The sequence below is a fragment of the Conger conger genome, chromosome 8 (assembly GCF_963514075.1).
Source record: "Conger conger chromosome 8, fConCon1.1, whole genome shotgun sequence".
Taxonomy (NCBI): Eukaryota; Metazoa; Chordata; class Actinopteri; order Anguilliformes; family Congridae; genus Conger; species Conger conger.
Window position 1 is genome coordinate 20,715,352 of NC_083767.1, and position 22,184 is coordinate 20,737,535.

General features: G+C 41.7%; 1 protein-coding gene across 6 annotated transcripts; it reads right to left on the minus strand.

The window, feature by feature from the left end:
* Positions 1–651: 651 nt before the first annotated feature.
* On the minus strand, positions 652–20,548 carry setd7 (SET domain containing 7, histone lysine methyltransferase). Of its 6 annotated transcripts, XM_061252636.1 has the most exons (9): positions 20,341–20,548; positions 12,827–12,956; positions 11,887–12,088; positions 10,199–10,388; positions 9,238–9,438; positions 8,727–8,808; positions 7,770–7,887; positions 6,944–7,101; positions 652–4,886 (listed from the first exon to the last, which is right to left on the minus strand). In XM_061252636.1, exons 1-9 carry the CDS (start codon positions 20,378–20,380, stop codon positions 4,703–4,705), a joined length of 1,305 nt encoding a protein of 434 aa, XP_061108620.1. In that variant the 5' UTR covers positions 20,381–20,548; the 3' UTR covers positions 652–4,702. The 6 variants fall into 6 exon arrangements, 3 of the variants coding, with proteins under 3 accessions (XP_061108620.1, XP_061108622.1, XP_061108623.1); XM_061252638.1 differs by lacking the exon at positions 9,238–9,438; XR_009709411.1 differs by lacking the exon at positions 652–4,886 and having other exon boundaries at positions 6,962–7,101; positions 7,770–7,873.
* Positions 20,549–22,184: the final 1,636 nt, after the last annotated feature.

A 22,184-nucleotide genomic window follows, 5' to 3' on the forward strand; every position in this document is an offset into this window, starting at 1 on the left:
TCTATCATGCCAATTTTGCTGCAGTGTGTTATTGTGGAGGTCTAATACCATGTCTAATAAAGGAAATGTTCCTTGGTTTGAGAAGCAGGTAAATTGGGGTGAGTGTATTGTAATCTTTTGGGACAATTTACATTTGCTTTTAAATAAATTAGATGAAAGATAATGATATAGCTGGATTGCGAAAAGTGAACAGAAATGTAACTGAAAACCATTCTATATACAGCAATATGCCCATAATCCCCAAATTCCTTGCATATTATGGTGAATTGTACCTTTTTGAGCAAAGCGGTTCTAGACGGCCAAAATAAATAATAGTGTGGACAGTAGTGGGCAAAACTCCCCTATTATGGGGAATGACATTGGTTGTTAACTGTGGTCTCAAATAAATGTGAGTGTTTACATTTACAATATAAAATAATTTTTCAATGGTCCAATGCTAAAAAAAACAACTGGCCAAAATGAACATTACACTTTATCCTCAGAGTACCCTAGGTATTAACACAATTGTTGCTGGTTCAGGTTCTTCTTGAAGCTAAAATCATTCCAAATATTTGAAAAAAGGGAAAGAAAGACTTTCAAAATGACTTCTCATTAATATTACGCCACCCACCCAATCAGCCTATAACCCGAAAAAAGAAAGGGCCAGTGATGTCATGTATGTATGCTTTATTATTCCTCAGAATATTGTACAAGATACACTTCAGTTACAAGTTTTTTTAAAAGGTTCACCACTGCTATCTGCACATACTCTACCGGTCTCATATAACGGTCTTCACACATGACACCAAGGAGTAAAAATACACATTCAACACACATGCTCTCACAATCACTCTGCAAACACAGCTTCTTGTAAACAATCGCCACACTGGCTCACCTGCTCATTTGATCATATGTAGACTGGAATCTACAGATCGAAGGCTAGGAATTCTTAGGAAAAGAACAGTAACAGATCACAGGAAACCTGTGATGAACTTGTGGGTTTTGGACTTCAAAGCATTCCACCAGGACAGTTTTATCATCAAAAGTGTAATGCAAGAGCATGGTTCTGCCACCTTATTTTAAAAAATACAACAAGACATGATCAATGCCTGTAAAAACGATACAGAATACTGGTTGTTGTTAAAGGTACCGGTTACATGGGTTGACAAATGTGACGGCACTGCACAGGTTTCATAATCGGAATCAAAATAATACAAAAACCCTCCAGTGGCACTGTGCTTGCACTTAATTCCATCATTTTGAAATATGAAAGTCAATTTGTTAAATCTTCAACAGTTTTTGAACACGAAATTGAGAGTCAGTTTAATGAGTAAAACATTGCAGCACAATTATTCACAATGTGCACATGAGAACTGTAGTTAAATTAATGTGAATTTAGCCCAAACTGCTAGCTCACTTCCCCAGCTGTTTTAAAACATTTTCACACAGAGCCCATTTGCAATCTCTTACGAGCCAGTAGTTGCATACATAAATCAAGAAAACACAATAATAAATACAATTCTGAACATGATGCATTTAAATGTTTAAATACAGCCAACTGGAATAACTGACACCTGTATGCTAGAATTGCTTTAATACAAATATATCAGATGTCCATTGTACTTCTGTGCAAAAGGTACATCATACATACATAACAGTTCAACAATATTTAAAGTACAAGTGAAAAATGTAGTTCAGTAAAATTTGCAACATGTTTTTTTTTTTTTTTTAAATCCTCCTTTTAAATCCTCCATTTGGTGACTGTGTGAGTACATTTTAAGATGGTGTAATGCTCAAAAACAGATGTCCCATGAATACACTCAGTAAATTCAGCCATTGCATGATCCCACTCGTTAAAGAACAGTGAAAATCAACCATGAAAGAGTATATGTTACAATAATTTGAAGATTTTATATTGATATTACCGCCATCTAGGCCAAACTTGAGCAAACTGAAATACTTCCCATTAATGGCTGCTGATAAATACATGTGAGATTATCAGCAATTAAACTTCATAAATATCATAAACCCATGACATTATTGCTATACATGGGATAAGAATAATCACATTTCAAGGTCCATTCTAACAGTATATAACATATTAAAATTCTTGACACAATTTAGACATCAGTGAACAAGGACTTCTTAACAGGAAGCACAATGAACAGATATTGCTGAGCAGATTCAAGAAAACTTTTTTATTTAATGTAGCCCACAATGTGCAAATTTGTGCTGTCAAATACTGAAGCCAGATTTAATTGGGAGTGGTAAAGAAACTGAAATTCTTACCAGCAAGGAGACTTGTGCTACCTGGTGCCAACAGCTGAGGGTTTCCAAATCAAATTTGTTGGGTCTGGCTGCAGTTCCTTAAGGATTCAAAATCCTGTGACATCGGCCCACTTCCCACTCCTTTGCTAGCCTCTCTCTGAAGCGGTGGACTTTGTGGTGCAAAGGTGTGTTCTTTCATAGCAAAATCAATGTACTTCCCGTTCCTCACTTCTTTATACTGAAGGCACAGAGGCTGACAACTACACTAACATGGTTAAATGATCCTTGCTCAAAATGAAGTGTAGACATTTTTCTATCCTGTCACTGGATCCTAAAAGGTTCAAAGAACAAACCACTGAGCTGCTTTGTACCCGATTACATGATTGTACACAAGCAGATAATGTCCATTGAGAGAGAGAGCATTATGCAGACTACATGTATGTACAGGATGCTGATCTGTATACAAGTTGCTCTTTGAATGTATGTTATATTCTATTGAATAGGCATTAAATACAAACCTGAATGCAAACAATATTTTTGAGAAAAATAAGAAAAGAAAAAAATATTTTGGATGGCATAAATGATGCCATATTTGCAATAAAATCTGTTCAAAAAGCTGCACAAATGTCACATTACAGAAAGCTATAAAGTTAATTTGCTGATGTATTCCTTTTTGTCTGGCAATAGGTTTCCATGGAACACACAACTAGTTAAGAATTCAGACTTAATCAGACAGCTGATTATGTTATTAAAGGGATCATTTCTCTGCAACATATATCTGCGAATTGTGAGTGATTTTTGAAATGCTTCTTTATTTCAGTAATACATTTTCACTTTGGAAACCTTAAAATTCTTTTAATTATTAGACATTTGGAGCAAAATAAAAGTTTAGATAATTTGATATGGATGCGGTACACATTTATTTTGCCTTGACAAAAAAAGCTAATGACCTCTCAGCCAACATTATGAAGCAGGGAGCAGCTAATGGTAAGCATTTAACTTCATACAGCTCCCTTCATAGGTGCTTGCAGGAGACAGTTACAAAAGTACAGCAAATGTACTTCCTGTTGTACAAAACCTTCAAAAAGCACTAGTTCACCCTGAAAATGGTGACATTAGGCTTGTCCAAACAATTAGCACATAGTGGACAGTTACACTGCCTCATTCAAGCATTTCAATTCCGCAATAAATAAGCCTATATACAGTGGGGTCCAAAAGTCTGAGACCACCAGTGAAAATACTTCTATTTTGCATTCTTTTCTAATTTAATACAAACTTTTGAATTACAAATTATGTTATCAGATATCATTTGAACAAAAAGTTGAATCTTTAAAAAAATTTAGAATTTCAGAATTTCTTAAGTGTTTAGTATGTCCCACTTTTGCTTTAATGGCAGCATGCACTCAAGCTGGTTTGGACACATTTGTGCAAAATCCATGTTATCTCAGCATTATTTGACAATGTTCCGAAGAGCATCTTGTGATGTTACTGAATACTTTGCTTTAGTCAGTCTTCAAGTGTCCCCATAAATGTTCAATGGGGCTAAGGTCTCTGCTTTCTCTTCTTAGGTCTTCAAGTAGTTCTTGTAAAGCTTTGAAGTAACTTTAATTTGTTTAACATTTTTCAAAATCCTAAAACTTTGTTTATTTTTGTCAGTACATGAAAAAAAAAAAAAAAAAGCCCAAATTTTCAACGTGGTCTCAGACTTTTGGACCCTACTCTATATATATAATTTTTTTTACAAAAACAGCAATTGATTGACATTTCCCAGGCCCACACGATTGGATAAACCGTCCCTTCCCGTTACAGAAAACAGATGAGGTGCTCAAATGAGGCGAGAACAATTCTGCACTAGAGAAGAATGCCGTTGACCATACAGAAAAGCACCAGTGATAAATGCAAACAGGGCTGTGTTTTGCCAGTTAGGAGGTCTGAGGTACTTCCAATGCGCGGTCTGAGGAAATCAGAAAAAAAAAAAAATTCTAAACGGTTTCATGGGACCTGAAATTTTAAAGTAATTGCTACGCAGCATCACCCCCAGGATAATCACCATCCATTTTGGAAACAGGAAACAAAAGAGGCACAAAATTTAAAGGTGTCCAGTAAATCAAAGAAAACAACCGACTGGTTTGTACATTGAAATGTTAGCAAAAGTGTGGCCACAGGGAGAGATGGATAGACTCCCTGGTTGGTCAGTAGTGCATAGTTCCACGGTGTTTGTGTGCACGAGTGTGCGAGCTTGTGTGTTGGAAAGCGTTGCCCGTCTCACTAGTCCCTGGTGGGACCATGCTTGTGGTGAGGAGTTGAGAGGCAGAGGGATTGAGGGGCTGAGGGAATGAGGGTTGAAAGGTTGCTAAATTGAGGGTTGACAGCTTGAGGGTCTGAGGGTTTGAACTGTTGAGAGGTTCAGTTGTTGAGGATTTGAGGTACTGAGGGGTTGGGACGGGCGTGCGTCTCACTCCGAATGGTGTGTCAGAGCGCCCTGGAAGATCTGCAGCTCCTGCTTGTACCAGCTGGGCGCTTCAGGCCCATTCTTCCCTACGTGGTCGTAACCGTATTCCACCGTCAGCTCCTCATCTCGCTGTACCGCCCTAGCTGTACGAATGCACTTGATGGGTCCAAAACGAGGGTGGAGGAACCTATGGAAGAACAGCCACGCAATATGGGGGAGGGGCTTATTCATCTGACTGAGAATATCCACGTGAATGCTGGCCTCAATCATAAAAAGAATATTCCCGCAAAAAGCAGAAATTTATCTCCCATCTGTCCACCAACATTTTGGGAAATATACCTTCTTTCTGACAAGATGTTCGATTTCATTTTCACCTGTGTGCATTCACTGGCTCGGCATAACGTGTTAGCTTAGCATAAAGACTTGAAGCCTATAGGAGTCAGTAGTCTACCTCTGTTAAAAATGAAGAAATACACCTTACAGCAACTCCGAAGCGGTCTTATTTACACAAGGTATCATGTATATTTGAAATACATGTGCTGGAAAACAACGAGAGACGTTTTCGGAGAAGACTAAGTCTGGGTAAGTCGAAAAAAAGGTACATTACCCAAAATGTTTGTGTATTCCTTTAATAAAGCCATTTGCAAAAGTGTTGCATAATGTGGCAACAGTGCACATTATCCTGTGGGCTGCATTTCAAAAGGCACACATATACATTATGTAGCCTACTTGTATATTTGGTAGTATGTATAGTAGATCAGTGTGTAATAATATAGTTACAGACTGATGAATCAACCGAACAGAGTACATGACCAGGAGTAGCACATGCAACTACACTATTAGTCACATTATGCCCACTCAATAGATAGTATTCGATTGACGTAATTGACATGCCACCACCATTTTGTTGATATAGAAGCAACATCTATGGCTTCATAAAAATCAGCTGCCAGTAGCATTCAGGGGGTATTTGGCAAAGCGGGATTATGGAGTCAGTTGGAGAACTGCACTGAATGAAACCCTGAACTTGCCCAAATCAGGAACATGGAAGTAAGAAGTTGTTACGGTTTTATTTAGTGCAGCAAACTACCAGAAATACCACCAGTTCAGATAGCTAGCTACAGCAGATACTGTCATCTAGAGCTAGATAAAACGGTATGCTGTGCCACACATGCATGTAGCAGCAAGAGTAATAAGCCAATAGGGTCCACCAAGATAAGCAACTGTTTTAGATTAACTAACATGAAGGTCCAGAAATGGGGGCGTTGAGTAATGTTAGTTAAATGTAGGCAAGGAATGGCTAGCCAGCATGAATCAAGCCATCCTCGCACATTAAAGTGCATTCCGACCACTTCAGATCACTTTTAATCTAACCATAAAAATCTACTTCACTGCAAAACAACTTCACAAACAAATCAAGCAGATTGCTATCCCCCAAATCTGTCAGAGCTACACTCAGCACAATAAGTATCTAGCTAGCTAGTTAAAGGTGAATAACTAAACAACCAGAAATGTAGTAACGCTAAAATAACGTACATGTCCATGAAATCTGTCCTTACAACTAACATTAATTTATGGATTTAATCCTGGATCATTTGTCTAATGTTAGCTCATGTACCTAGCTTGTTTGAAGCACTGCTGTGTGTTTACACAGTAATGAGAAGATGCAGTTCAAGTTATTTTGTTTTTTGTTCTGCACAAACACATTCATTTAATGGGTAACTGAAGCCATTCTGATTTTGCAGTGTTTGATGCAAGACTCATCTTTGCTAAATATTGATTTATCCACGGCGTAGATACCACCAGTAAGACAATTTGCCATATTTATAAGCTGTTGTTGGAAAAACTGTTCGGAACCTTAGCTAATGTCAGTAAACGGGTTCGGGTTAGTAACGTGTTTTGTATGTCAACAAAATAATGGTGGTTCAGAACTTCGGGGTGTGAATATGATCTATAACATGGCAAATATTATGCAGAGACAAATTAATTTCCATTGCTAACAGCTTTCAGAAGGTGGATAAAAAATATTTTTAAGGCCTTATGGGTGGATGCGACCTGCATTGTGATTCCAAGGCCTCTATGGGTTTACTATACTATTAGTCCATAATGGGTTGAGCATAATGGGTATTTTCAGTATTTTTTTTTAAGAGTGAGCGTTGCACCTTCTGAAATATGTTTTTCAGGTTAGCACCTCGTCTCGAACTGCTTGAGCTCAGATCCCTCCCTCCCTCCCTCCATACTCACGGTTCGTAGGTGCAGTTAGGAGTGAAGGAGTGGTTAGCCTTGTGCCCCAGTGAAGCACGGTATTTATCAGTGCTGTTGAAGGGTTCTGGTACATCGATCACAGTGTCCTCGTCGAGAGATATCGTGTTGCCGTTTTGGGACCAGTCCCGGCTGTCCACCTAAATTGCAGCAATGTGCAATTATCAATACACATTGAATTAATGTACTGTCTGTACTCTATGCATGACAAGACTCAATTTATAGACCCCGGCATATACAGAACACTTCTCAGAGTGCACTTTTTGGAACGTGTTGAATTAAACATTTGATCAATTTAAAGGCAAAAGGACAGGCAATTGGAAGCCACATTCAATTACACCAACTGGCACAATTAATGACACATTGTACACTGTTTCTCAAATGTTGGTCCTTGAGGGCCAAGAACTGCTGGTGTTCCACCCTCCCTTTACCTGGGAGTCAGGTGTGAAGCCAGTCTGGCCAATCAGTAGCACTAATTGTTCAGTTAATTTCCCGGGAGGAAATAAAACCAGGGCCAGATTAAAGGATCCCTGTTATACACAGACGGGGGTGGCCATTTTTGAAAAAATATGAATTGGTACAGATAAAATTCACCACCAGATAAATGAAAAATGTTACATGAATCAATTTGTAAAATCAACACTGGATAAATCAACAGCAAGACATTCATTGTGACTGATGAAGTGGTATCAGATAACATCACCTGGTAAATCAAAACTTGGTGATTCAAAATATAAAGAAGTCAAACTCAACCCAGTGGGTGCAGAGCCAGGTGTTGAGTTGCTCAGAGTGTTCAGTCCCCTCTCACCTCCGAATGCGTGATGCGGACCCCATTGTAGAAGGCCATCACGGTGTTAGGCTCTGCGTCGGTCTTAGCGAACAGCCCCTCCCCTGCCCCTGAGATTAAAGAGTCTGCCACATACACCCTCGGAAATGAGAGAAACCACGTCACCTTTCCACTGCGCAGTGTGTATATTGCCAACTGAGATGAACACAACATTAGTTATCCATTGGTGTTGTGAAAACTTAAAATACAAAATAAAGATTTTCAAGGACCATGATGATAATTGTGACATTTTTAATCTCATCACAGGATGTTTATTACCATTCCTAAAAAGGCTAGGCACTGTATAGCTTTTGAAAAAAAAAAAAAAAAGTTATATTGCATGAGATTAAATAATTCTAGGCACCTAATCACTTGATGATATGTCTTGGCACTTTCACTTTCACTTGTTTCCGCACAGTGAAAATCAAGCTGGGTGTTTTATGGTGGTCTGAGTACCCTGGACCAATCTGCAGCAGACTAGGGTCAAATATGTAATCGTTCTGGATTCAAATACATTTCTGTGCTCGATTGATCTTGCCTGGTGCAGTTGAGCCAACAAAGAGGACCAGGATGCAGGGCTTGTAGAATAATTCATAGGATCCACTGATCACTGGTGCTTTGTCAGCCCCCCACAGACATGTATACTATCTTTTCCTATATATGCTCCGGTGAGAGACCCTCACTTCAGATTAATTTCCAACTCACAGTGGACTGCTACGTGGAATAATCTTTCATTTCTGCTTGCACTGCTGAGTATGTGAATCCAAAACATTTATGTGATTGACCCAGGCCTGATCACTACACCATTTTCCAGCTTTAGTGATTAAAGGGGCATCCTTAAATCTATTAGTTCAAATGACTTAGCTGTGCAAGATTAAGCATAAGAAATGCTCCTCAAATCACAAGGCATCTGAGCACAGAACACAAAATATATGGTACCTTTGGGTCTCATAGGGATCAGGCAGCAATCCATGGGCAGCAATGCAGGAAGAGGTGGACTTGTCATATCTGTAGACTGGGCCTATAGGAATCAAAGACAAATGTACAGGAGAAACGCTCAAAGTTCCACCTGACCCCATCCATGTTCTTACTGATGACTTCATGACCATTTTCCTATAGTACAAATCAAACAGTGACAGGGGAGAGGTAACAACACATGAAGGAGGGATGGTGTCTCACTGTTGTTAGACTAGTCACAGTTGGATAATAACATAACTGAGGCCCTGTCCAGTGATGTGTAGGCTATTGGGGAAAACCTGCATTCATGGAACATGTCTTTGCCAACTCAGCCACTTAATAGTTCAAGTGAGGTAGCTTTAACCATTTGAAGAGCAGGTTTTTTGGAATGTATTTTTCCATCCATAGAGCTAATCCATCCATCCATTTTCTAACAGCTAAATCCAGGTCAGGGTGGCAAAAAGGCAAGCAGAGCAGCCCAGACATTCCTCACCCCAGCAACTTCCTCCAACTTTTTCCCGAGGGATACCAAGGCAATTCCAGGCCAGCTGAGAGATATAATCCCTCCAATGTGTCCTGGTTCCACCTCTGGGTCTCCTCCCAGGTGAACGTGCCTGAACCACCTCAACTGGCTCCTCCCAGATGGCTGAGCCATCCAGTACCCCTCCCACCTTCTCCAAGAAGGCTGTATACTCTGAACAGCCGTTTGGCATATAGCACATATTACATTACATTACATTACAAGGCATTTAGCAGACGCTCTTATCCAGAGCGGTGTATAATGAAGTGCAGATCAAACACAGGATCAAGTGTGAAGAGGACCTGAGAGGACAGTACGGTTCCGAGTCCTAACGTGACCATACAGATACAATCGGAACCCTTGAAGAATACATCAGCTTACAAACTAGCATACCACGGTTGGCAGCTAGAATACCCTGAGTACAACAATACAATAGCTAATACAAAACACAACAATATCTATATATAACTATATAAGTACCATTATAGTCTATGGCATGTCTATGGCATATACAAGGAAGGCCCTATCATATAACTGTCCAACTCCAACTCTAGTCCAACTCCAACTGAACGGCTGCCAGTCGGGGACTCATGACAATCCCCACTCCTGAAACTCCTGAAAAGGAGAGATAGAGGTCCTTGATAGGGGGTGCTATCAAGGCCAACAGGCACTGTACCGGACCAATACCCTGAACCTTGTGGTTAGTGGACCCACAAAGCTTTCAATGCTCACTAGTGATTGATTGTTACATCAGCATTAGAATAATCAGTTAAGAACGTTCTAATCGCATATTTCTAAACAAACTGTTTCGTGTAATAATAATGTCCCTATTTTTACAAAGCAATAGCTTATCTTGCTTTACTTCCGAACTTAAAATATTACTTGGCTTATTAATTGGACAATCATATGCGGTTCAGCATGCCAGTTCACTCACTGTCGGGCATGATGTTGAAGTGTGGACGTTCATTCTCCACCGAAGACAGAATGGCGAGCCTGGCCTCGATCAGCTCTCCGTCTACGAAGCTGCCGCACAGGGCCGTCTTGCCATCAGGATACATGTACGCCACATTGCTGCCAGTCATCTCGCCGTCCTCATTGACCTCCCCCACTACCCCACCCCTGTCCTGCAACACACGGGGAGGCCCAGATTCGGGTCACTGAATGTCAGGAATTTTAAAAATGGGAATTTATAGGAAATGCTTTAAACCTTTTACCTTTGTTACTATATAAAATCAAATGTTAATTGGACACCTCAGTGGAAATGTCTGAACTACAATTAGGGTTAAAATGCAAAAATCCCAGAAAGTTCTACATCTTGGGACTCACAACTTATTCTATTCCAAGCTTAGTTGCATGCTTGAGACTCATTTTATCTGTGTGATGGAGATTTCTGCATTGATTCAAATAGTTTAAGGTTTCCCTGGATAACCACCTGGTTCTGCAATGTGTTATCAGCACAAGCTGAAATAGCGAGTCATGTCATATTTGAAGCAATGTACATGCAGCACATTGTAAGAACTGTAGCTTCTTTCAAATTCTTGCAATGATTAGTAATTACAAATATTAAACTGTACATTGATGAGAAAGCATGTGATGCAGTCTGTAGAATGGCTGTCAATATATTTACAAACCACCCACATCAAGGGACTGATTAAGTAGCATGGACTGCTAGAATAGGGCTTCCTAAACATACACACCAAACACAAACTCTTGTGCCTGATTGCTTTATTATAGTTTGGTTGTTGAGATGTTCAACATGCAGTAGCCTACATTCAAATATTTTAAAGAGACAAAACAATATGATTATCATTTTATAATAATTAAATTTTTTTTTTTTTTTTTTACTTATTTCCCCCAAATTTTCAGGTGACCCTATCCTCAAAGCTTAAACAAGTTTGTTCATGGAACTTTGCGAGCAAAAACAAAGTAGGAATCCCCCTATATTATGTCAGGTGGCCCTAATTCAAACTGATAATACAGAATACAGCACAATTGCACGAGCAGGATTTTTTTCAAAGAAAAGAAAGATACATTCTTAAGATTAATGAGGAAAAATTCACATGGAAACTTTCCATGGAAAAGGTCTACATTTCACAAGCCTAGTCCACAAGGCCACAAAATCAAAGTCAACTGCCCGACAACTCCCACCAACCCACACACAAGTCTGTGCCAAGGAATTTCTGTATTAAAAAATGGCCATTATTTATGCCTTGGCCTGTATTTCTAGGATTTGGAAGTTGAGAGGTAGCCAAGGAAGAGCCTGCTGATGAGACCTAGTTCGACCCCAGGCAAAAGTATGCACAGGACATGACACATTGGCACAGAGTAATACATATCAGAGTGTTTTTCCCCCTATGCTTTTGTGAATTGGAGAACATCTCCAAGACTTAACGGTTTACAGTTTGGCGATGTATGACAAACAGTATGTTGCTCTAATATAAACCAAAAGCCGGTGCGACCGACTATCAAATATAATAGCTACCTTTGGCAATGATCATATATCACCAAACTGTCAACTGCCCTTTAGCCCCAAGCTACCACACTGGCTGGGAACACATTTATGCCATTTTATCTGTGTGACAGCTGGACTGCCATGGGGAAAGTGAGTGTGCATTGTCTCACGGGGTAGTAGATCCAGCAGATGCCACAGCGGTTGTTGTCCTTGTACTGGCCCTTGAAGACAATGCGACCGTCTGTGTCAAGCTCCTGGGCGGGGCCGTTCAGCTCCCCGTCCACGTAGGTTCCGTGCAGAGCGCCTCCGTCCTCATAGGTGTAGATGCCTTGGCCCTGCAGGGCATCATCCACATAGAACCCCTCCAGCGTGCTACGGAAAGGGTGGGACACAGGGCATCAATTTTCCGTCTTTTCTCTAGGGCAAGGATCATCATGAACTTGGGCCCTCAAATCCAAATCCAGCCCTGCTTTTCTTTTCTCCCAGGTAATTCATGCTACCGATTCATGCTCTTCAAGGTCCGGAGATCTACAGACCTGTAGGTTTTCACTCCAATAATAACAAAGCACATCCCATTCAAGAGCTTGAGATATTGAGCTCCTATGTGGCGTGACAAATGAAAACCTACAGGACAGTAGATCGCCAGGAACAGGGCTGGGCAGCCCAGATTTAGCACTGCAAAAACCAAAAAATAAGTCAATCTCAATAAGTATTTTAGTCTTAGATTGATAATTAATATTATCTTATCGACTTATCTTATCGACTCTTCTAGATACAGAATCTCATTTATTTTACTTTTTTGGTTAAATAAGACAGAAATATTGCCAATGAGGTAAGACTGTTTGACTCATTTCAAGATTTGCCAGTGGGGTAAGAAACTTTCACTTATCATGCAAATAAACTGATACATATTTGTCTTAAGAAAAATGTAATGTTCTTATTACAATTTCTTATTTAAAATGCTTGTTCAGACAGTTTTTTGCAGTGAGAACATGATATGGAGGCACACAAACAGGAGATGAGGAAAGGCCAGGAAGCAGCATGCAGGCCTAAAGGTCTCCTTTTCTATTTTAGAAAGAAGGAAGAATCTGTCATGTCACTGTTCCTCACCTCCCGTCGAAAAAGAAGAACTTCCCTCGGCCGTTCTTCTCCCCATGGACGAACCTGCCCTCGAAACGGTCGCTGGATGAATACATGACAGTGCAGAAGCCGTGCGGCTGGCCGTCCTCGTCAAGGGGGCCTGAGGAGAAGAGCATGCCACCCCCCCCCCATTTATTTGTGACTGCTACCCACTGCTTCTGTTGTTGACCAGGATTATTATCATTGTTTTTACTGTTGCAAATTCCTAAATATGCATTCAATGTTAAATAGGTTGCGCTACGATGGTCAAAAATGAGTGTTCTGAGAACTGTGGAGATTTGAGCAGAAATCACTGTCTTAATAAAGTTTTTGTTCGGAATGCAGTGATGGCTTGACATGAGGTGAATTTTGATTGCCTATGGAAAAAATAAACTGCAACAGTAACTCCAATACCACTTCAAAGTGGATATATACTGTAAATAATAACGCCATGATGTTCATGATGGGTTATGTTATTTGTGTGTGTACGTATGTATGTATGGGGTCCAGAATTATTGGCACCCCAGAATGGCAATGCACAAACGATATATATATTACATTACATTACATTATTGGCATTTGGCAGACGCTCTTATCCAGATCGACGTACAACAAAGTGCATACCGATAACCAGGGATAAGTTCGCTGAAACACCCTAGAGGGAAGTACAATTTCAACTGCTACCTGTACAACAAAGATAAGGACGAGGGCCCTTTTTTTTTTTCTTTTTCTTTTTTTTTTTGTGAACAAAGAAACAAAGAAATAGAGCAAAAGTGACCAAAGTTAACTATCCAAACACTGCTTACCTAGCCAACTAAAAATACCGATACACAAAGCAAGTCACAGAGACAACAATTAAGGTTCACAGGGAGGTAGGGAGGGATGGGGAGAGGTGCTGCTTGAAGAGGTGTGTCTTCAGCTTGCGCTTGAAGGTGGGGAGAGATTCTACAGTTCTGACCTCAACGGGGAGTTCATTCCACCACCGTGGAGCCAGAACAGACAGTAGTCGTGAGCGTGATGTGGAGGTTCAAAGAGGGGGAGGTGCCAAGCGGCCTGTGGAGGCTGAATGAAGAGGTCTGGCAGGGGTGTAGGGTCTGATGATTTTTTGTAGATAAGCTGGGGAAGACCCTTTAACTGCTTGGAAGGCTAGCACCAATGTTTTGAATTTGATGCGAGCCATGACAGGCAGCCAGTGGAGGGAAGTAAGCAGGGGGGTGACGTGTGAGTATTTGGGAAGGTTGAAGACCAGACGAGCTGCTGCATTCTGGATGAGTTGGAGGGGTCTGATGGCAGACGCTGGGAGGCCAGCCAAGAGGGAATTGCAGTAGTCCAGGCGGGACAGAACCATCGCTTGGACCAGGAGCTGGGTTGAGTAGGGGGTGAGAAAGGGGCGGATTCTCTGTATGTTGTATAGGAAGAACCTGCATGACCGGGTCACCGCCACAATGTTCTCGGAGAGGGACAGTCTGCTGTCCATCACCACGCCATGGTTCCTTGCACTGGGTGACGGCGTGAGTGTGGTATCCCCGAGGGAAATGGAGAGATCCAGATGGGGAGAGGTTTTAGCAGGCATGAATATCATTTCAGTCTTGCCTGGGTTGAGCTTTAGATGGTGGCTGTCCATCCAGCTCTGGATGTCCCTCAGGCAAGCAGAGATACGGGCTGAAACCTGCGTATCAGACGGCGGGAACGAGACGAAGAGTTGGGTATCGTCCGCGTAGCAGTGGTAGGATAGCCCATGTGCAGTGATCACAGGGCCAAGGGAGCGAGTGTAAAGAGAAAAAAGAAGCGGGCCTAGGACTGAGCCCTGGGGAACTCCTGTGGCGAGGGGCCGAGGTGTTGATACCGAACCAGCCCAGGCAACCTGGAAGGAGCGACCAGAGAGGTAGGACTCAATCCAGTCCAGGGCTGTGCCACAGATGCCCGTTGCTGACAGGGCAGACAGGAGGATGGAGTGATCCACAGTGTCAAAGGCAGCAGAGAGATCTAGAAGAATGAGGACAGAGGAGAGGGAGGCTGCTTGTGCGGCATGGAGTGACTCACTGACGAAGAGGAGCGCAGTCTCTGTCGAGTGGCCCGATCTGAAGCCAGACTGATGGGGGTCTAGCAGGTTGTTGTTAGAAAAGAAAGAAGAAAGTTGAGTAGAAGCGGCTCGTTCTATAGTTTTAGAAAGGATAGGAAGAAGAAATACCGGGCAGTAGTTCTGGATGATGGAGGGATCCAGAGTAGGCTTTTTTAGCAGCGGAGTGATGTGGGCCCTCTTGGAGGATGCCGGAAAACAGCCGGAAGACAGGGAGGAGTTGACAAGGGAGGTGACAAATGGGAGAATGTCAGGTGTGATAGTTTGGAGAAGAGAAGAGGGGATAGGGTCAAGGGCACAGGTTGTAGGGCGGTGGCAGAGCAGGAGTTGAGAAACATCAGAGTCTGTAAGGGGGGAGAAAGTAGAAAAGGAAGGGATGGGCCTAGAGGGGGGGAAGGGCACAGTGAGGGGGGCGGTGGTTGTAAAGGATCTACGGATGACTGTGACCTTCTCATCGAAGAAATCAGCAAAGTCATCAGCAGCAAAGGAGGACTGAGGAGGAGGAGGCGGTGCATTGAGGAGAGAGGAGAAAATAGAGAAAAGTTTCCGGGGGTTAGAACCGGAGTTCTGAATTTGTGTTTGAAAGTATTTTGCTTTGGCGGCAGTGACAGCGGAAGAGAATGCCGCCAGGAGAGACTGGTAAGTCGTGAGGTCTGAAGCGTCTCTGGATTTCCCCCACTTCCTCTCCGCTGCGCGGAGGCTGCCCTGGAGGTACGGAGGGTGTCTGATATCCAAGGACTGGGAGGGGATGTGCGAGGTGGCTTTGAGACAGGCGGACAGAGAGAGTCAAAGGCGGAGGAGAGAGATGAAAGGAGCGTGGCAGATGCAGAGTTAGTGGGGAGTTTGAAGAAGGATTCAAGAGGGGGGAGTGAGGCGATGACGGTGCTGGCGAAGGAAGAGGGTGAGAGGGAGCGGAGGTTACGGCGGGCTGAGGAAGTGTGGGTGGGAGGAGGGGGAGGAGGATGGGGAGGAAGAGGGAGGGAGAATGAGATGAAGTGGTGATCAGATGTGTGCAGAGGGGTAACCGTGAAATCGGAGCATGAGCAGTTCCTCACAAAGACAAGGTCTAGGACATTGCCCGCCTTGCGGGTTGGAGGAGAGTGTTGCAGGGAGAGGCCGAAGGAGTGGATTAGCGGTAGGAAGGCAGCAGCCTGGGAGGCTTCTAGGTGGATGTTGAAGTCTCCAAGGAGAATCAGTGGGGTGCCATCCTCAGGGAAGGAGCTGAGAAGGGTGTCTCGCTCATCAAGGAAGTTTCCCGGGAGCCCTGGAGGACGGTAGATAACTGCAATGAAAAGGTTAGTAGGGTAGGATACTGCAACAGAATGGAATTCAAAAGTGGATATGGACAGGTCAGAGAGGGGGAGAACAGAGAATTTCCACGAGGGGGAAATTAAAAGACCAGTACCACCGCCACGGCCGGAAGGCCGGGGAGTGTGCGAGAAGGAAAAGGAGGATGAGAGGGCATCGGGAGTGGCGGTGTTGTCAGGTGTGATCCAGGTCTCCGTGAGGGTAGGGATTGTAGAGACTGGAGGGAGGCATACGCAGGGATGAAGTCAGCCTTCCGAGTGGCAGACTGGCAGTTCCATAGTCACCCTGTGACAGCAAAGTCCTCACAAGGGGTCAGCGGGGGGTAGCTGAGGTTCGAGGGGTTCCGACGCCGTGGAGGCCCACGTCGCAGGGGGGGTCTTCGAGGGAGAGAGCAGACTGGGATGGGGTGAAACATAACATCACAAACTGGGACGGAGCGACGCTAGCGTCGCTCTGACAAGCCTATTTAAATGGCCTACAATTGCTCACAAGCAGTATGAAATCAAAGCTAATCTACTGATAAATTCCACAGCTATTTAAGACAAATGTTCAATCACTCTATAGGTATGCAACCAGTAGAAGTGATTAACAGGTAACAGACAAACAAACTGGCTCAAGCCCTAACCCTTGCTTTTCAAATGAGCAATTTAAAAATCAACGTTACCGCGTCTAGAGGAAAGTCCGCAGCGATACTAAACACCTGGTCAGAATGATGCACTTACATGCACTTATATTACTTATAGATTAAATACACTTCAGACATAATTCAGATAAATGCCAACATTGTCTTGCTGGGAAGCCCACCTACAGCCAAGTCTCCTTGTGGTAGAGGCTACCAGATTATTAGCCAAGGTTGCCTGATACTTAATGGAATCCATTATAGAATTGATCATAACCAGTGCCCCTGGACATCTGGAATTAAAACAGCCCCAAAACACCACTGACCCACCACTATATTTCACCGTGGGTATGAGGTGCGTTTCCTTTTATGCTACTCTGTTTTGACACCAAACATGACAATTCTGCTTCAGACCAAAATGTAATGTTTTATTTATTTTATTTGGTCTCATTTGTTCATTTAAATTATGACTGAACTAAGGTGTTGCTGTCAGATGTGACCAAATATACAATTTGAGATAAAATACAATTTAAACTAGTTCACTTTTATTCATAAAAAGGTAGAGGCTATAATGATTCACAGTAAGTTTTTTTTGGTTAGAGAATAAACATCCTCATTTACAGGATCATGGATTTACAACATTTGGGAACTGTGGAAAAGCAGATTCGAGGCATTCCTTTTCTAACTATACCTACCACTATTTTTACAAATGTATGTTAAATATACCACTAATATTTTCACTGTCCAACAAAATGTATACATTGAGTCTGCCATTAACCTCACAGAGGACCGCACTGCCATTAAAAATAAATAAATAGATAAATAAATAAATAAATAAAACAAACTTATTTTTATTCACAAATATAAATACTTACTTAAATGTGAATGGTAGAATGGTTGTTTAACTTGCTCAATTCATGTAAATAAAGGCAGACCCTACATCCCTCCAGGATATCCCTGCATTATGGCCTAGCACAAGGCTACTCAAACCAATCTACTGTAATAATGGGCTTAGCACTAAATGTCCCAGTTACGTTCAATTCATCATACACATGCTATGGTTTTCAACTCAGCGATGCATAATAGTCCAACATTATTATGAAAGTAACCTGTTAACAATGAATAATAATCCATTAAAATGCGGTCAAACAGAATGGATTTTAATTATTATTATTATATTATTATTATTTAAATTGCTGTCTTTTCTCCATCGTCTCAGGCATACCACTTTGAACCACCCCTTAGATTGCCTTTAGGGCCTTTTCATTTTACGCCTTTTCTTTCTTTTTTTTTAAACAATGGAGGCGTCTATTTCCATTCATTTTAAGTGGAATTCATGCAGCAAAGTCTCTGGCATGAGAAGCATTGAAAACTAGGGTAGAGCAACAAGATTTCATTGTCAATACAGATTTTCCAAATGGACAGATATCCTATTCTTTGTTTGCATGAAATCGAGTTCAATAAGTAGGCCTACCCTACTGAGGACAGCTAGCTCACAGGTTCTCTCTACACAAAAGCTGTGCATCAGGCAAAATGCACAAGTATACCAGTTTGCACTGAATGCTGCATATTTATGAAAAGAATAACAAAATCAAAACCTAGTGATTTGGTGGGAAATTATATAACCTGCATTCCAAACAAGACAAGATTTCAACTTTTTCATATTATCATATTTTTAGATCATATACAGAACTGTGCAAGGGTCAAATCTTAGGCAATGTAGATTTTTTAAATATATACACTTTTTTTCTGCATTGGTGTGGCAGTAGAAAAGAGCAAATTTAACATTTTCAAACATAAATTTTCATTAAAATGTGGTGCAAGAAGAAAACAGCAACCATTTTCTATAAAGGTTCATGCCAAATTAAACTATGAAATTAATAATGTGACAAACACCACATAAACATGTTGCAATATGCCTACTGTTCAATTATTGTTCCCCCAATATGGAGGCTTGTACTGTGGTAGGCCTCTACTAATACACACTCACCAAGCACTTCATTAGGTATTTATTAGACTTATTTTTCAGACTTCTACTGCTGTAGCCTATCCACTTAGAGTTGTGATGCGTTGTGTGTTCACAGATGCTCTTCTACATACCACTGTTGTAATGTGTGGTTATTTGCGTTACTGTCACCTTCCTGTTAGTTTTGACCAGTCGCCATTCTCCTGTGACGTTCTCGAACCATTCTTTGCAAACTCTAGAGACTTAGTGTACATGAAAGTCCCAGGAGATCAGCAGTTTCTGAAATACTGAAACCACCCTGTCTGCCACCAACAATCATTCCATGGGCAAAGTCACTTAGATCACATTTTTTATCCCCATTCTGATGGTTGATGTGAACATTAACTGAAGCTCCTGATCAGCATCTACATGATTCTATGCACTGCACTGCTGCCACACAATTGGCTAATTAGATAATTGCATGAATGTAATAAAGTAAAAATATTCCTAATGAAGTGCGAATATATATTAAAGTATGCCCCAGGTTCTGGAGGGTGGCAGGCTGTAATGGTTTTAATTGTCACTCAGAAGTTGACTGCATGGTTAGACTCAACTCACTTCACCTGGTTGTCTGAACCAGCTGTTGATTTAAAACGTAAAGAAAAGCAGAACCTACATCCCTCCAGGACAACCCTGCATTATAGTAGGCCTACGAGCAGTATTTGGATATATTCATATGGTAATATTACAGTAGAGTATATGAGATATTCGCCTTTGTCGATTTTGGAAATTAACAATCGTATCATGAATGAATAATAAAGAGAGCACATAGGATACAATACGAAACATTTCGTCAACAAATATCACTGTTGAAAAACAATGTAAAGCAACTTTAATAAATTATTTAGCAAACTTTCAGCTAAAATACCCCGCTGCTAGTCAGTAGCATATGGAAAGTTGCCGACAATGAGCAAATGTAGCGACGGTAAAGAATTACGCTGAAGTATCACATTTTATTTAATGAAAGACCTTGCAAATACCGCTGCAATCTAGGCTACATGTGGGAGTATGCGCCACATGTTCAGGTAGCTATTTAAGAGAGTAACAGCCTACAGCAGTTAATATTTTAAAAGGGTAACGAGGCAGCATTTTAAAAGATTAAAATTGCATAATATAGCAGAGCGGACTCGGAAATGAAGCGAATATTAAGTTATCGCAACACCAGCACAAATTTATATCACAGCTGTCATATTCTAAAAATATTTGCGGTCCAAATGAAAAGCCCGGTTCCAAGTATTCTACTTATGCGGGACCAAGCGCTTCAGTTGCCGGTCTCTTTCGCAAATAAACTCCCTGGCATTGACCGAATTTCCGGCTGCGATGGGCCCACCAGGCTTGTCAAAAGCGGAGCTGACTACAGAGCCAACATCTTCTCTTTTCAAACACGCACTGCAAGTTGCTAAGAAATTAAAAACAATCCCATATCAAGGAAGACATATAATTATATATGCGCTTAACATAAACAATAAGTTAATTATTCTTTGGTAACATACCTTCGACGATTTCTTCCATATTTTCGTCATCGCTATCCATGGTTGTTGGAGGCTCTTTCTCTAGCCACAACAGACTTGCAGAATGCAGTGTTGAAGCAGGGGTACTCCGGTTTATTGTTACCTCCTCCCGTGTATTCTAATACTTTGCAGTAATGTCGACCCCCTTTCACTAGAAAAGCTGACATCACCCTCTGAGCCTGTGCTACATCATGACTGACAGTTACAAAGAAGCAACAACTGCAGAGCCTACACTTTTAAAGGCAAAGGCTTCATGAATCACCATGACAAAAACTTTCCGAGTTTTCAGAGAAATGTTTCACATGTAAAGATGCAACCAGTTATCCATTAATATAAGTACAGATCTAAATACCGTTTATTGATATGACCATAGATAACATTGCCAAATAAAAAATTGACTTGATATTACTGATTATACTGATTTAATTTGTACACTGAAAGCTGGCATGTCCCTCTCCCAAAAGCGATTTGATATTTTCGATCTTGCATCTAGTTGTAAAAAGCGTCACATTACGTTTTTATGTTTATTCACATTGTGTTGTTTCCCAAATATATTCATTAATTTGTTTACTTGTTACAATGTAGGAGACACTGGGCCCATTTCCCCCCCATTCTGACAGTTGATGTGAACATTAACTGAAGCTCCTGACCCACATCTGCATGATTTTATGCATTGCACTGCTGCCACACAACTGGCTGATTATATACTCACATTACATTACATTATTACATTACGTGGCATTTAGCAGACACTCTTATCCAGAGCGACGTACAACAAAGTGCAAATCAATCACAAGAACAAGTGCAAAAGTAGACCTGAGAGGACAGTACAGTTCCGAGTCCTAGTGTAAACATACAGAAATTCAGAACCCTTGAAGAGTACAATCAACTTTCAAACTAGTTGGCACATGTGGTGCAACAGTATTTTTATTTTTATGCAACTTTATTTCCACAGTTGGCAGCTAGAATACAACAACAGCCAATAAAAACAACAGTACCTATACAAGTAACGATATCTATACATAAGTGCCATTACGGTCTAAGGCTAATCACAGTGATTGTGAGTTGGGGAGGGAAAGGTGTAGCCTGAAGAGATGGGTCTTCAGTCTGCGCTTGAAGGACGTCAGAGACTCTGCCGTTCTGACATTCACCGGGAGGTTATTCCACCACCGTGGGACCAGGACAGACAGCAGTCGTGAGCGTGAAGTGCAGGTGTGGCGAGGGGGAGGCGCCAGACGGCATGAAGTGGCAGAACGGAGGGGTCTTGTTGGTGTATAGGTCTTGATAAGGGATTGAATATACACAGGGGCTGATCCTTTAACTGCCTGGTATGCGAGCACCAAAGTTTTAAATTTGATGCGAGCCATAACAGGCAGCCAGTGGAGGTTGCTGAGCAGGGGGGTGACATGTGAATGTCTGGGAACATTGAATACCAGACGGGCTGCAGCATTCTGGATGAGTTGTAGGGGTCTGATGGCAGATGCTGGAAGGCCAGCCAGCAGAGAATTGCAATAGTCCAGACGGGCTGCAGCATTCTGGATGAGTTGTAGGGGTCTGATGGCAGATGCTGGAAGGCCAGCCAGCAGAGAATTGCAATAGTCCAGGCGGGACAGGACCATTGCTTGAAGAAGGAGCTGAGTGGAGTAGGTGGTGAGAAAGGGTCGGATTCTCCGGATCTTGTACAGAACATCAATAAGTGGGTTTACATAATACAGTCCTCAGTGAGTGTAGGTGAATCCCTGAATCTAATCAACCAAAATTAAGTTTGTTCATATTGAGTAATCAATGCTGTGTTGTAAAATGTACTGTTACACAAGGCAATATGT